Here is a 13,090-nt window from a genome sequence, read left to right on the forward strand (position 1 = left end):
TTAAACATAAATCACAATTACTTTTAACGATTACAAAAAAAAAACATATTAATTAATAATTAAATAAAATATTTTATGATTAGTGTAATTTATTTTAACGTGGAAGAATTTAATTATCAAATTATTTGTTCAATATTATTTCCCATTTCGTTTACATTTGGCAAATTTATAATAATTTTCTTTCTTGTTCTTTTTAATATATACATGATTTAATGAATTAATTAATTAATATTAATTACAATTATAATAAAATTAATAATAGTAATCGTAATAAACAAATGGAGATAATACAGTCTTATAAAAATTGGCGGGACATTTGTCCCAGGCGTGACTTTTGAGAGAAGCATTTTTTTAAACTTTTACAGAACGACAACCTTTTATAATTATTTTTCACTTAACAAATTAATTAATTTATCGTTTAATTAAGTAATTTAACTATACAGTAATACTAGCAATACTAGAAAATAAATTTTATTAGAAATTTATAAATTAAATTGACAAAACTCAATTATTAAAACGAATTTAATAATCAAACTGATCGATGTCTACGTTTTATTTAAATTAATTTTTTTTTGAGTATTGCGATCATTGTTTTTTTATTTTATTACTATTTCTGATTATTTCTTAAGTTTAATTTAATGATAATTTAAGTAGATTCCAATATATTATTTGCCTCATTAGTTGTGACATGAAGATGATTAATAATATTTTAATCACTTACGTTTTTGCTGTGCCACACGCGAACGAGTCAAACGCGGGGACATTGTCGTGAATTTAGCATTATTGGATTGTTTATTTCTTTTTAACTGAGCGACTTCTTCCATCGCTGGTGTCATCCACTTAACTTTTAATTCATGGCTGCAAACAATAAATTAGTAAGATCATTTTTAGGGGTGTAAGAACTTTTGAATGATTAGAATTTTTTTAATTATTCGTAATTTTTTAAATAATTCAAAACTTTATGAATGACTCCTAAATTTCCAAGTAATTCAAAAACATTTTTTTTCAACGGCTTAAAATTTTAATATTTTTTCTTATAATTCAAATTTTTATTAGAGATAAATAGAGCTAAGACACGCAATTACAAAAAAATTATTCTTGATTGCTTTAAAAAATAAGCTCTCCATCAAATAAAACTTGAATATTTGAAAGCTGATCAGAATTTTATTGATTGGAATCGAGTAATTTAAAAAGTTACAAATAATTCAAAAACTTTTGGATAATTCTAAAATTTTTGAATAATTTGAAACTACTCTTATTAATTTTGAAACATAATTACAGTTTAAAAACAGTAGTAAAAATTTAAAAAAATTTTAATTACTATGCAATATAAAATAATAAAATTCATACAGCTTATATTTATCATAAGTAACTCCTATTAAGTAGTCGGTAAACATATTTTTTCTAAAAATATCCTTGACATTGAGCTGCAAGTTGATACTCTACTCATGGAAAGTGTCTAGTCTATAATATGAAACTCATCTTAATATTTTACGGTATTGTAAGCGCGAAAAATTTAAACGTTGTAAATAATAAAAATAAAAAATTTATATCAAGGCCATAAATTTAAACAATTTTATAGAGCAGCTTGAAAGAAAAAAATTTTTGACATTGACTTACTCATAAGATTTCGATTTTTGTTTCAATACTCCAGATTGTCGGTCCTTAATACGTTGAAGGACATGGAGCATAGCGTAAGTTGGTAAAGACGGTGGTGACGGTAATAATTGAGGTGGTGGAGATGGTGGTGGGGTCAAAGGTGAAATAGTTGGCTGAACAATAACTTTAGCGAGTTTATCAGGATGACGTGCTAAGACTTCTTCCCAACAAAACTCTTCAACATCAACAGTGACCTGAGTATTTCTTGTTATTCTTCCTTCACCATTAACCGGCTTACAAGGTCTTCGTTCTCTCAAGTATGGCATTTTTATGGGCCTTTCACATGAATTATTTTCATCAGAAACTCTTTTACGGCGTACTGACGATTGTAATGTGCGTTCTATTTTACCGCCACGATTAAATAAACTACGTAAATATGAATAATTTGGTTTTGCCTCGAAATCCAATGATGCAATGTACTTCATGTATGCCATTATCGCAGCTGCAACATATATTTTATTTTAAATAAAATAATATATATTATTTACAAGGATTTTATATTTATTATATTAACCGTGCGTGTGTACACTATATTTTTCGAGGCGCGATATGTACTTAAAGATCGGAACTTTTTTCGTCCAACGAAAATAAAAAATTCATGTAATTTGACTTCTCAAGGGTGACTTAAGGGGTAGTTAGGGTGGTTGCAATTTCCGGCTGGCATACTAGCACTTATGCGAAATATTTCAGAAATCTAAATCCAACAGACTTTTATGATACTGAAGTTAGCTGACATTTAACAATTTTTTAATTTTTTTAAAAATGATAAATTATGAAAAAAAAATTGCTCCTACAGTTTTTTTATTTTTCTATACGTGCAAATTTTTTGACTGACTCGTTGAATAAAAATCCAAAAATTTTTAACTGTCTGTTAACTTCAGGATCACATATTTTTTATTTTTTATTTCCGTTCTGCGCAAAACGTTCCGATCTCAGGTACATAACACGGTTTGTGCACTGGGTTTTTCAGGGACCAGTCAAGTTTTCAAAGTTTCTAAGTCTTCGAAAAATCTGAAAAGAATTCTGGATTACTTATTGAAGTGTCTACCATATGGATCAGAAGTTTCTAAAATCAAAAGCTTAAAATTGTTGTTAAAAAAAATTGAAGAATAATAAAAAAAACTTGATGTTTTTTAAAATTGACAATCTCTCCAAAGACCCAATATACATACGCAGGGTTAACAATAAAAATTAACACACATATATTTACCTGGTGGTTTTTTATGCTCAGGGAAACATTTTTGCATAAAAAGTGGAATATCTGATAAAAGTGTTTCTTTTTGTGCATGAACTTCTTCTGGATTACAGGATGCTCTCATACCACCTTCTTCTTTTTCCCAAGGTAATTTACCGCACAACCATTGCAATATATTGTAACCTAAAGTCTCCATATCACCTCTCCTTGAATGTGCTGAATAATAAAATATATGTAGCATTTAATCCCAATAACCAACATTAATATCAAATTATAAAATATATATTTAAGAAACAGCCACATTGATCTCAAGTTAACTTTTTTTTAATTATATTCTTATTTGTTTTTTACTTCAGGGAGACCCTGATAGTATTTTTTGACTCGTGGCAAATATGTAAAAAAATTAATTGATTTAAAAAAAAAAAATACTTACTACCATGATGAGCATCACGAGATGTAAATTCAAGAGTCCCTTCATGTGCACGTCTTTCGTCGTGAACAAAGGGCTTGTGAATACCTGCTGCTGTTTTAAATCGATAAGCTAAACCGAAATCGACTAAGTACGCTCTAGGATTACCCGATATATTTTGTCCGTTTAATTCTAACACGATATTTGATCCCTTGACGTCTGCATGAGCATAACCGTGACTGTGAATATACTCCAGTGCGTCTAGCTGTCATACAACAAAAAAAAATATTTAATTATAATTTCATATTTAAGTTTTTAATTATTGATAAATAATTACCATCTGGACGGCAAGATTATTGACAAGTTTTGTGGGTAATTTACGTCCATTAGATAAAAATAATTTTCCTATATCTATTCCATAACGTGGCATCACAAGAAACCTAAATCGCTCGCCCTTCCACACATGAGATCCTGATCCTTCGTATGCTGGTATTCCTATTCGACTTATTTTTTGCGACTGACAATACTCGTCAACTAAAAAAAAAATTAATTAATTAGTACTAACTACACTGTCAAAAAACGAGAGAAAATTTGGATTCTATCTGAATTCGAATTCATTCCTTCGTTCAGAGTTTCGGAGCTTTAAAAAAAAATCACTCCACATACGGAGTAAATAAGGAGTTTTTTCCATTAGAGTGGTCTAGATTTTTTTTAAATCCACATTTACTTATATTTAGAGCTTCAACTTAATTAAATAAAATATTAAATTAATGACATTGATGATTAGAAAATTTAAAAATGCGCTAAAGTTAATAAGAATTTTATTTAAATATTTGATAAGTATTTTACAAATGTAAATACTGAATTTAAATTAATGAATGTCCTTGAGAAAGTTGTAGATAAGAGTATTAAGTTTAAATATCTTTTATAAAATAACTAAATAGTATTTAAAAAAAAAAAAAAAAAATTAACTTACTCATATGTTGACGAGCGACTCTAATATAAAAATTCATTTCTACAAAAAGGGGGCCATTGTGATGAGGTTCAATTTTAATGACATATTTGGTATCTTGTCCAACAGTCTTATTAACATCATCCGATGCTGTAAAAATATTTATTTAAATAAATGCTTTGGTAATTAATTATAAAATACTGATTAAAATTAAAGTTAATGATGAAAAATAAATAAAAAATTACCGAGATAAATATCACCAAAGCCACCACAACCTAATCGTGGGCCTAATTTCCATTTTTTTTGTGTAATGTCAGTCAAAATTTCACCGGGAGGTAAACGTGCTGGTAAACGACATCCTGGAGCAGCAACTCGTTTCAAAGGACACTCTTCTGCGCGACGAGGTGCCATTATTGAATTTTAATTAAATACAACACTAAGACAGTCCATCACTCCTAAGAATGTAAGTAAACAAAAAAAAAATTTAAGTAAAATTAATTTTTTTATTCAGTAAAAACAAAAAATAAATTTAATAGAATGTCAACTTTTTTTTTTCAAATACGAAATCGATAAAAAAAATATAAATAAAAATATTACGTCTGTATTTAAATTATTGACTTAAAATGATAAAATTTATAAAAAATTGTGCGCTAACTTATAGTTTTAGTTATTAATTAAATGACAGATTTATAAACAATTAAAAAATGATTTAGTATTGTAATAAAATAAATTTAAATACCCGTATATTGATATTTACCCATGTATTTATAAAATAAATATTAATGTAAATAAAACATTGCCTAATTACTACAGTATGGTAGTAATTAAACAAAATAATAAATTATTATTTAATAATGTCTGTATATATTGTAAATATACTTTTTAACCAGCGGCTATTTATTTTTTTTTACACATATATTTGTGTATTGATATATGGATAAACGAACGGGAACTGAGACACTAGACAACTGCCATTTTACACTCAAGTAAAAGTGACATGAACGCGCTAGGTCGTTGGAGGATTTTATTTCAAGACAATCAAATAATCAGCTGAACTAGAACCCGGCGTATTGACCGTTTCTTTTGCATATTTAGTTTAACTGTTTAGCAAAAGGTGGCCCTGCATAAATATTTGCCAAGTGCTGCCACCTGTAACTTTTCAAATATCTTTTTACTCAATTAGCACAGACAACTTTAAGATGTTAACGAAGAGTTGAGTAGACATGTTCAGAGAAAGTATAGAGGTGATTTCAAACCTCTGCAGGATAATGAGTGGTATGAAGATTTTGGGTCTCGAATGACCCTATTAACTTATGTGGTTCTCAAAGGATATGCCCGTATAGTAGATTTTTTCATCCAATACAATCCTGATGTTAGAATCAAAAGCAATTTGAACAAAACAGAACATTATTGATGTGTGCAGTTGAAAAACATGATGACAAGACCGTGAAATCTTTGATCAACACAATGAATAGAAATGATATAAGCACTCACGACAATGATGACTTTACTGCGCTCCACTATTTGGTAAAGGATGAATTCCGATGAAGACGGATTATCAGAAAATCAGCACCCGCGTTTCGGACACCAGACATCATAGTCAATTATCATTTTTCTGAGTAAATTTTTTTCTTCCTTTAGCGTATTTAATTATTGGAGCTAGATCAGTAGTCATCAAAATCTCGGTAATTTTTTACGTTACATGTTAAAATTAACTGGCACCGAAAGTTTAAATTCCTGCCTTATTTAGACGGAAGAAAGTTTTTTTTTCGTTTACAAGAAAAAAAATTATAAAAATTAGCGAGCGCGCCATTCTTCCCACAGACAAAGAAAAAAATTTAAACTTTTAGGTGTAGATCTGGTAAAAACTTGGGGCCATTTGAGAGATCTGATAAATGATCAAATGTTCGAGACAAAATGAAATTTTTCTTGTCCGTTTAAAAGTCATCTCTGTGACATCTTAAAGTTGTCTTTGCTGCTTGGATACTTGAATTTTATTTATTTATTTCCAAATTAAAAAATTGTCAGATACATTTACACTCATTTATTTCTTGATTTTTCTTTTTTTTGCGTCTCGTCTTTGATCGTCTACTAGGTCTTTTATGAGTATGAATGTAGCAGACATTAGACAAATTTTAAATTAATCATAAGTAGAGTAAATCATTAATAAAATAAAAATTAAAAAAAAAAATGCGCATTTAAAAAATTTTTAAATTTATAAGTCTATTTTTTATAAATATTATTTTTTTAATTAATTACTCTACTTATTTATAATTTTAAATTAGTCTGATGTCTACAACATTCACACTCGTCTTCTCTTTTCTAATGTACATAAAAAAAAAAAATGTATCTTTTTATTCGATAATTATATATATGATTGATATTTATGTTTTAGTTATTAGTAAAAAAACATTTCACTAATGTTTCCCGAAAACGGCAATAAATTTATATTTGATAGCCCGCATGCATATGGCGCCATTTTCAAACGACGTGATAAAATTTTGAATTACACGGCAGTGCCGTATGGATACCGACAAACGACAATTGTAAAACTTTTTAAAACCACAGTCGTATCGTCATATGCAGTCGTATTTACTCGGCGCCGTGTCGTTAACTTATGGTATATATTTTTAGTCACATTATTATTTTTAATGTTGACAAAATTTTTCACAGTTGACATTCTCAATTTATTTACTAATTTAAAAAATTTTTATTTAATAATTTCATTATTATAATTATCTATTTATTAACTTCTTCCGGTTCAAATACAACGCAGTATCAATAAAAACAAACCTATTTTATGATAACTTACGATTTAATAATAAGTATAAATAATTATTTTGTTAAATAAATTATTATAGTTTCTAACAAAGTTAATTAAATTAATTAATACAAGTATAAAAAATTAAATAGTTCATAACTATGTCACTAGATCAAACTGTCTGTGAAGGTAAGTTTGATTATTAAATTTATTTATTACTCATATTTAAATCATATCAATATTTTAAATTATAAATAATTTTTTTTTAGATCTCAAAGCTTTCGAAAGAAGACTTACTGAAGTTATTGCTAGTTTGCAACCTTCAACATTAAGATGGAGAAGTAAATAAAATTTTTATTTATTTTGTTGTCAATTAATTTAAATAATTATTTATTATTGTTGTTTTTCAGTACTCTTGGGTTTTATTTCAATATGCACAGCAGTAGGAGCTTGGCATTGGCTGACAGATCCAAATACATCAGCAGTATCATTTACACAAAGTCTTTATAATCATCCTATTTTTGCATTAGCTAGTATTTTATTAGGTAACTATATTTATTCAAATATATTAAGATATTTTATTAAATTACGGATTTACTTGAGGTCATTCTCAGACCGTGCCCCCACTTTTTGTAAGATTTTCAATGACTGTCATAAGCGTATCAAAATTTTATCAATTAATTAAAAGAACTTAACTACCAGCTAATTAAAATAATTATGATATTTTATCAAACATTTATTGGTAATAATTAAAATCCGAGTAATTTATTGGGTCACTAGAAATAATTATACTTTTTTTTTTTTTCATACTATAACATACGTGTAAGTAAATACGTATTTATTTTTTGTTACAGTAATTTTATTCATGTTAGGTGTCCACGGGCGTGTCATTGCTCCAAGTATAATAACACAACGAACACGAAGTGTTTTGCGTGATTTTAATATGAGTTGCGACGACACTGGAAAACTTATTCTTAAACCAACACGACCGCCGCATCCGCACGAGACCTGAGAATTAATTAATAACACAGTAGTTAATTTATCATCTTTAAATATACCGCCAATTAATCATGACATTACGCAAATGGCTGATTAATAATTGAATTTATTATCATAATATATTTATTTTTGTAATTTGTTTATTTTATTACATGCGCACATTTGAATCAAATCAAGTCATTACTTAAAATTTTTTTAGTTTATCATTAATCAAAATTTAGCACCACGTCTTCCTCGATATAACTTTTGAATATTTGTTAAAAATCAGCCATGTAAATAAAATAAAATATTAGATTTCTAATTAGAACTAATTAATTTTACAAGCATTTGTTTATTTTTTTATTTATTATTTTTTTTTTTTTTCAATTTTTTATTTACCATTTACACGATTCAAAAATATAATAGTAATAATAATCAATAATATTCGTGCGTATGATTGAAAATAATAATAAAAAATTTATTTTATTTAATTATTTAACGATACATATTTACAACTAACAGACTATCAAATCATAGCCAAAAAATATACAACTGATACTTTAATAATGAAATATATAGCAATGATAAAAATAATTCACTAACTAATTAATAATAATAAACAATAGTTCATTAATAAAACTAAGTAATTAATCGTACTATTAATTACAAACGATCGTTTTTTTTTTTTTTTTTTTTTAAATATAACATACAAATAAATTTATTTTAATTTAATTACCTCATGACGAGTAAAAATATCTTTACATCGTTACGTGTGCATTAATAATTCATTGATTTATTAAAATAATATTTATAATAATAATAGTAATAATAATGATAATAATAATGTAATGATTATTAAAAAGCATTCGCAGTCATTAAAAATACATTTTTTCCTTTCATTCTCAGCATTAAATTATTTATTTAAATCTTGATTTAATAATAATTATGAACTTTAGGAAGCTCCCTTTGATACGACTCTAATTATCATTTATTTGTCAATTTTATTAATTGTTTTTGTTCAATTAAACGTTATTTTTTGTCTTTCAATTTATTTTGAAAAACAAAAAATCACAGCGTCATGAGGAAGCTTATGGTCTCTATTAATGAAAATATAGTAAAAATTAATTAACTGATTAACTGATACTGAGTCTTGATTTTAAAAATAAATTTCGCTCAATGATTTCAATTTTCGTAAATATATTTATATATATTTTATAATTTCTTCGACTTTAATATCAGTAATTAACTAATTAATTGTAAAAATAATATAATTAATAAAGGCGTATACTAGTGAAGTGAAAAAAGATCTCCAGCTGATGGTAACGGTGCTAAGCCACCAGTAACATCTGGTAATTGTGTTAAATCTGGTAAATTTGAAATGTGTGATTTAACTTCAGCACGTACTGCACATATTTTTTTCAACTTTTCTTTATAATCCTGTAAAAATAAATTATAATTTATTTAATGGTTATTGATTTTTATAAATCCACTCATTCAATAATTGATTAAGTAATAAAATAGTAATTATTAATTACGTCAAGAGTAGTTTGTGCTTGTTGTAACAATTGTCTTTGTGCTAAAGTATAATCCCTGAGCATTGTCAATAGTCTTCTACGATCCTCCATTTCAGCTTGCAAGCGTCCGTTGTAATCAGCAAGCAATGTAGCAGCCTCATTAACTGCAATACTCAGCTGGTCAGCGGCTGAACGATCTGCTAAATTAGCAAGCAAAGATACTTCTGATACTTCTGGAGGTAGTGACGCTATTCTTTCTCTCACATTTGCGTCTGATGATGCCGTGTTTTCTAAATCCTTTCATCCAAATCAAATTAAATATAAATATTTATTAATTAAATAACATTGTTAGTTTTTTAAACATTTTTAAATAATTATATATCTTGATAATTTATTTATTGAGGGCATTCTCAGTGCCCCGATTTATTTTTAAATAGTCAATGACTCAATTGTAATGACCGTATGAGAATTTTGATAATTAATTAACAACAAGTTAAAGCATTAATTGAAAAGGGCAACACAGTTACAATTTCATCGAGACATAGATTTTTTAAAAAATCATTTACAATTGATATCAATTAGGAATTTGTGCCAACTTTTTAATTTGGAATGTCAAATTTTTCAGGCTGCAATTTATTTATCAAATTTTTTTCATCTTCTAATTGATAGCAACTGTGAGTAATTTTTTAAAAGATTTATATGTCGGCGAAATAATAACTTCGTCGTTCTGTTGTAAAATGCTTCAATTTTTTTGAAATTAATTTATAAAATTTTGACATGGTTGACAGTTCAAGGTCATTGAATATTTTTAAAAAGTCGGAGCATTGTCTGAGAATGCACTTGAAAATTTTTTATCAAGCTGATTTTTGGAGAGCTTCTATAAATATTTTAAACCAACACATTTTCATATGAAACTCGAAAAAAAAAGTTTTATTAGGCCACCGTATTACATATGTTACTTATAATGAGAATTAATTTATTGTATGTAAATATAATTCAATTTAGTTTTGACTCAAAATTATAGAAATAAATTTTATTAAAAAGTTACACTATTGTAGATTATTTAAAAAATATATAAATCCATTTCTATGATTTGAGGATGTGAGAAATAAAATTTAAAATTTTCAAAAGTTTTAAAATTATTATTCGTCAAGAAAGTTTAAATTATTATTAGAAAATAAATAATATGTTATTTTGTAGATGGTTATATATTTTATGTAAGAGCTGAAAGAAATTCTTCTTCAATAACAGTGAAAATGAATTTAAAGAGGCCATAGAAAGTTGTACTTTAAAAAATAAATAGTATATTTAAATTTAAATACTTTTTTCCAACAGGTTTAACTATAAGTTTTTAATTAACTAACAAGTAATTATCTACAATTTTTATAATAAAAAATGTTTATTTTTTTGGATCGATAATATGGACGACAAAATTATTTTTGAAAAACAATAAATTATAATTATTAAATTTTGTTAATTGAGTTTTCGATCACGTGCCTATGGACTATTTTTTTTTACTGACTCTGACAGTTACTGCAAAAAAACGTTATCTGCTATCCTTAAAAAAAACGTTAACCAGGTCATATACCTTATTTATATATCGGGTGCATTACAAATGTGTTTCTTGGCCTCTTTAAAATTATTGCCGTCGTGACGAACATTCAACTTTACTATTTCTTTTATTTAAATAGAAACATAAAATACCACAGAAACTAATTCAAATTTAAAAGAAAAAAAATTTACTTTTATTTTTGAGTCATCATTAAACAAGACTGTAAGCATTAATTATTTTTAAAATCTGATAATCGTATGATACTATAATTAGCCGACGTCTAGTAATTTTTGAATTTATTTAAAAATAATAACTTACAAAAAAAAACAAAAGAATTTTGTTAAAAAAATTACAGATCGAAATGAATAACCAGGACTTTAATTAAGTAAATTTATTTAAAAGATAAAAACTTACCATTAAAGCTTTAATAAGTTCCTCAGTTTCTGGTGGATCACCAGCAGGTGTTCTGGGGCTCAAAGTCACATGTAATTCTTTGGTACCATCAACTTCAACTTCAGTCTCCGATTTTTTACGTTCCTTTTTTTCTTTTTTTTCTTTCTTTTCCTTCTTCTCTATTTTGGGTGTTGACGTCTATAAAAGGAATTCAATAAATAAATAAATATTCAAACAAATATAAATTTAATTACTTAAAAAAATTTATCAAATACCTTCACTTTACTTTTATCATCAAGTTTAGGTTTTTTTCTTGGAGGAGGAGTACCAGGTTCCTTGATAGGTTCATTAACAGAATCTAATGCCGTTTTAAATTCCAAAATTTGTGATTTATCATAAACGCCACGTTCCTCCCAAATTTGTAACAATCTATTCAATCGTTCCCTCGTTTTTTCATCAAAACCTTTCATATGTTCAAAAGCTTTTGGTAAGAAATTACCATACTCTTTACCAAACTCCGGACCTTTTTTCTTGCTATTTTGTATTACATCATTTGCCAAATACATGAACATCAACTTCCTATTATCTCTGGCTAAAAAAAAAAAATAAATAAACGAATAAATAAATGAAAAATAAAATAAACAGGAAAAATAATTTTAAATATTTATTACAAACAAAAAAATTTTTTTTTTATTTATAAGTAATTCATTGACGTCTATTTACAATAAAATATAAATAAATGTGTACATATATGTTTTTTTTTGTTATATTACGTATTTATAATATATTTTTGCGTAAGTACCTTTGCACATTTCTCTGTACCAAACTTTAACAATAGTACCATGATGTTTTCTATGATGAATTAACCACAATGACAATGTCTGAATACTCTGTTGGGATGGATTAAGATCCAACAATTTTTTAACTAACGCACTTTCGGTAAATCCAGCCATTACGAACTTAAAAAATAACTTTTTATAAACACACTTGGTCAGCTAGCCTCGATTGCGAATATTAAATTTATGTTGTACATATATATATTTATATGTATGTCATATATATAATATAATGTCTAAATGATAATGTATATACACATGTTAGTAATTAAATCAGACGTGCACGCGTTATTTACTTAAAATAAAATAACGCAGTGTCAAGATTATGGACGTTTATTGCAAAGACACTTTCAATCGTTAAATAAATATATTTTAAATAAACAACTAAAGAAAGTTAGAATAGCTCTTGAACGGAATTTTTCCACGGACATTAGTGTGTGTTGGAACGTGGAAATAACCTTTTTTTGGTAGAAAATGAAGAAACATTTTTTATCGATCGAAGATAAGGTTGAATTGGTTTTCGAAACATCCGCGCCTCCTAGCGGGGACGCCAAGTTAAAAGTGTCGTCGGCCATCTTGTTAGTTTTAGTTCTAACTCTAACTTTGCTGATGAATGTACGTTCCTCTCTTTAATTAGTTTATCATATTTATTTTAAGAAATAATTAGGCCCAGTTTTTCACACCGGGTTCATTTTTGATCAAGATTTAAATTATTATTACTGGTATATCTATATATTATTAATGTATAGATGTGCTGACAATATTAATTTAAAACCGGATAAAAATAACCCCGATTTTGAAAAACTGGTCCTTAAAAATTTATGAGTGTGAATATGGTCCC

At 26.6% G+C, this 13,090-nt stretch overlaps 3 protein-coding genes across 3 annotated transcripts; 1 reads left to right on the plus strand and 2 right to left on the minus strand.

Annotated features, from left to right (window-relative positions):
- Positions 1-29: 29 nt before the first annotated feature.
- On the minus strand, positions 30-5,257 carry LOC103580695 (serine/threonine-protein kinase VRK1). Its single transcript, XM_008562555.3, has 8 exons — positions 4,973-5,257; positions 4,461-4,670; positions 4,240-4,365; positions 3,601-3,797; positions 3,288-3,528; positions 2,870-3,070; positions 1,621-2,101; positions 30-858 (listed from the first exon to the last, which is right to left on the minus strand). Exons 2-8 carry the CDS (start codon positions 4,624-4,626, stop codon positions 714-716), a joined length of 1,557 nt encoding a protein of 518 aa, XP_008560777.1. The 5' UTR covers positions 4,627-4,670; positions 4,973-5,257; the 3' UTR covers positions 30-713.
- A 1,523-nt stretch (positions 5,258-6,780) lies between these two features.
- On the plus strand, positions 6,781-8,548 carry LOC103580697 (nuclear envelope phosphatase-regulatory subunit 1 homolog). Its single transcript, XM_008562556.3, has 5 exons — positions 6,781-6,835; positions 7,148-7,165; positions 7,246-7,317; positions 7,387-7,521; positions 7,831-8,548. Exons 1-5 carry the CDS (start codon positions 6,796-6,798, stop codon positions 7,986-7,988), a joined length of 423 nt encoding a protein of 140 aa, XP_008560778.1. The 5' UTR covers positions 6,781-6,795; the 3' UTR covers positions 7,989-8,548.
- Positions 8,549-8,664: 116 nt separating this feature from the next.
- On the minus strand, positions 8,665-13,068 carry LOC103578280 (regulation of nuclear pre-mRNA domain-containing protein 1B). The gene is made up of 5 exons (XM_014440584.2): positions 12,216-13,068; positions 11,689-12,005; positions 11,435-11,611; positions 9,490-9,765; positions 8,665-9,391 (listed from the first exon to the last, which is right to left on the minus strand). The coding sequence occupies exons 1-5, from the start codon at positions 12,364-12,366 to the stop codon at positions 9,242-9,244; spliced, it is 1,071 nt and encodes a 356-aa protein (XP_014296070.1). The 5' UTR covers positions 12,367-13,068; the 3' UTR covers positions 8,665-9,241.
- Between the last annotated feature and the right edge of the window lie 22 nt (positions 13,069-13,090).

This window comes from Microplitis demolitor, chromosome 3, assembly GCF_026212275.2.
Source record: "Microplitis demolitor isolate Queensland-Clemson2020A chromosome 3, iyMicDemo2.1a, whole genome shotgun sequence".
NCBI classification, from domain to species: domain Eukaryota; kingdom Metazoa; phylum Arthropoda; class Insecta; order Hymenoptera; family Braconidae; genus Microplitis; species Microplitis demolitor.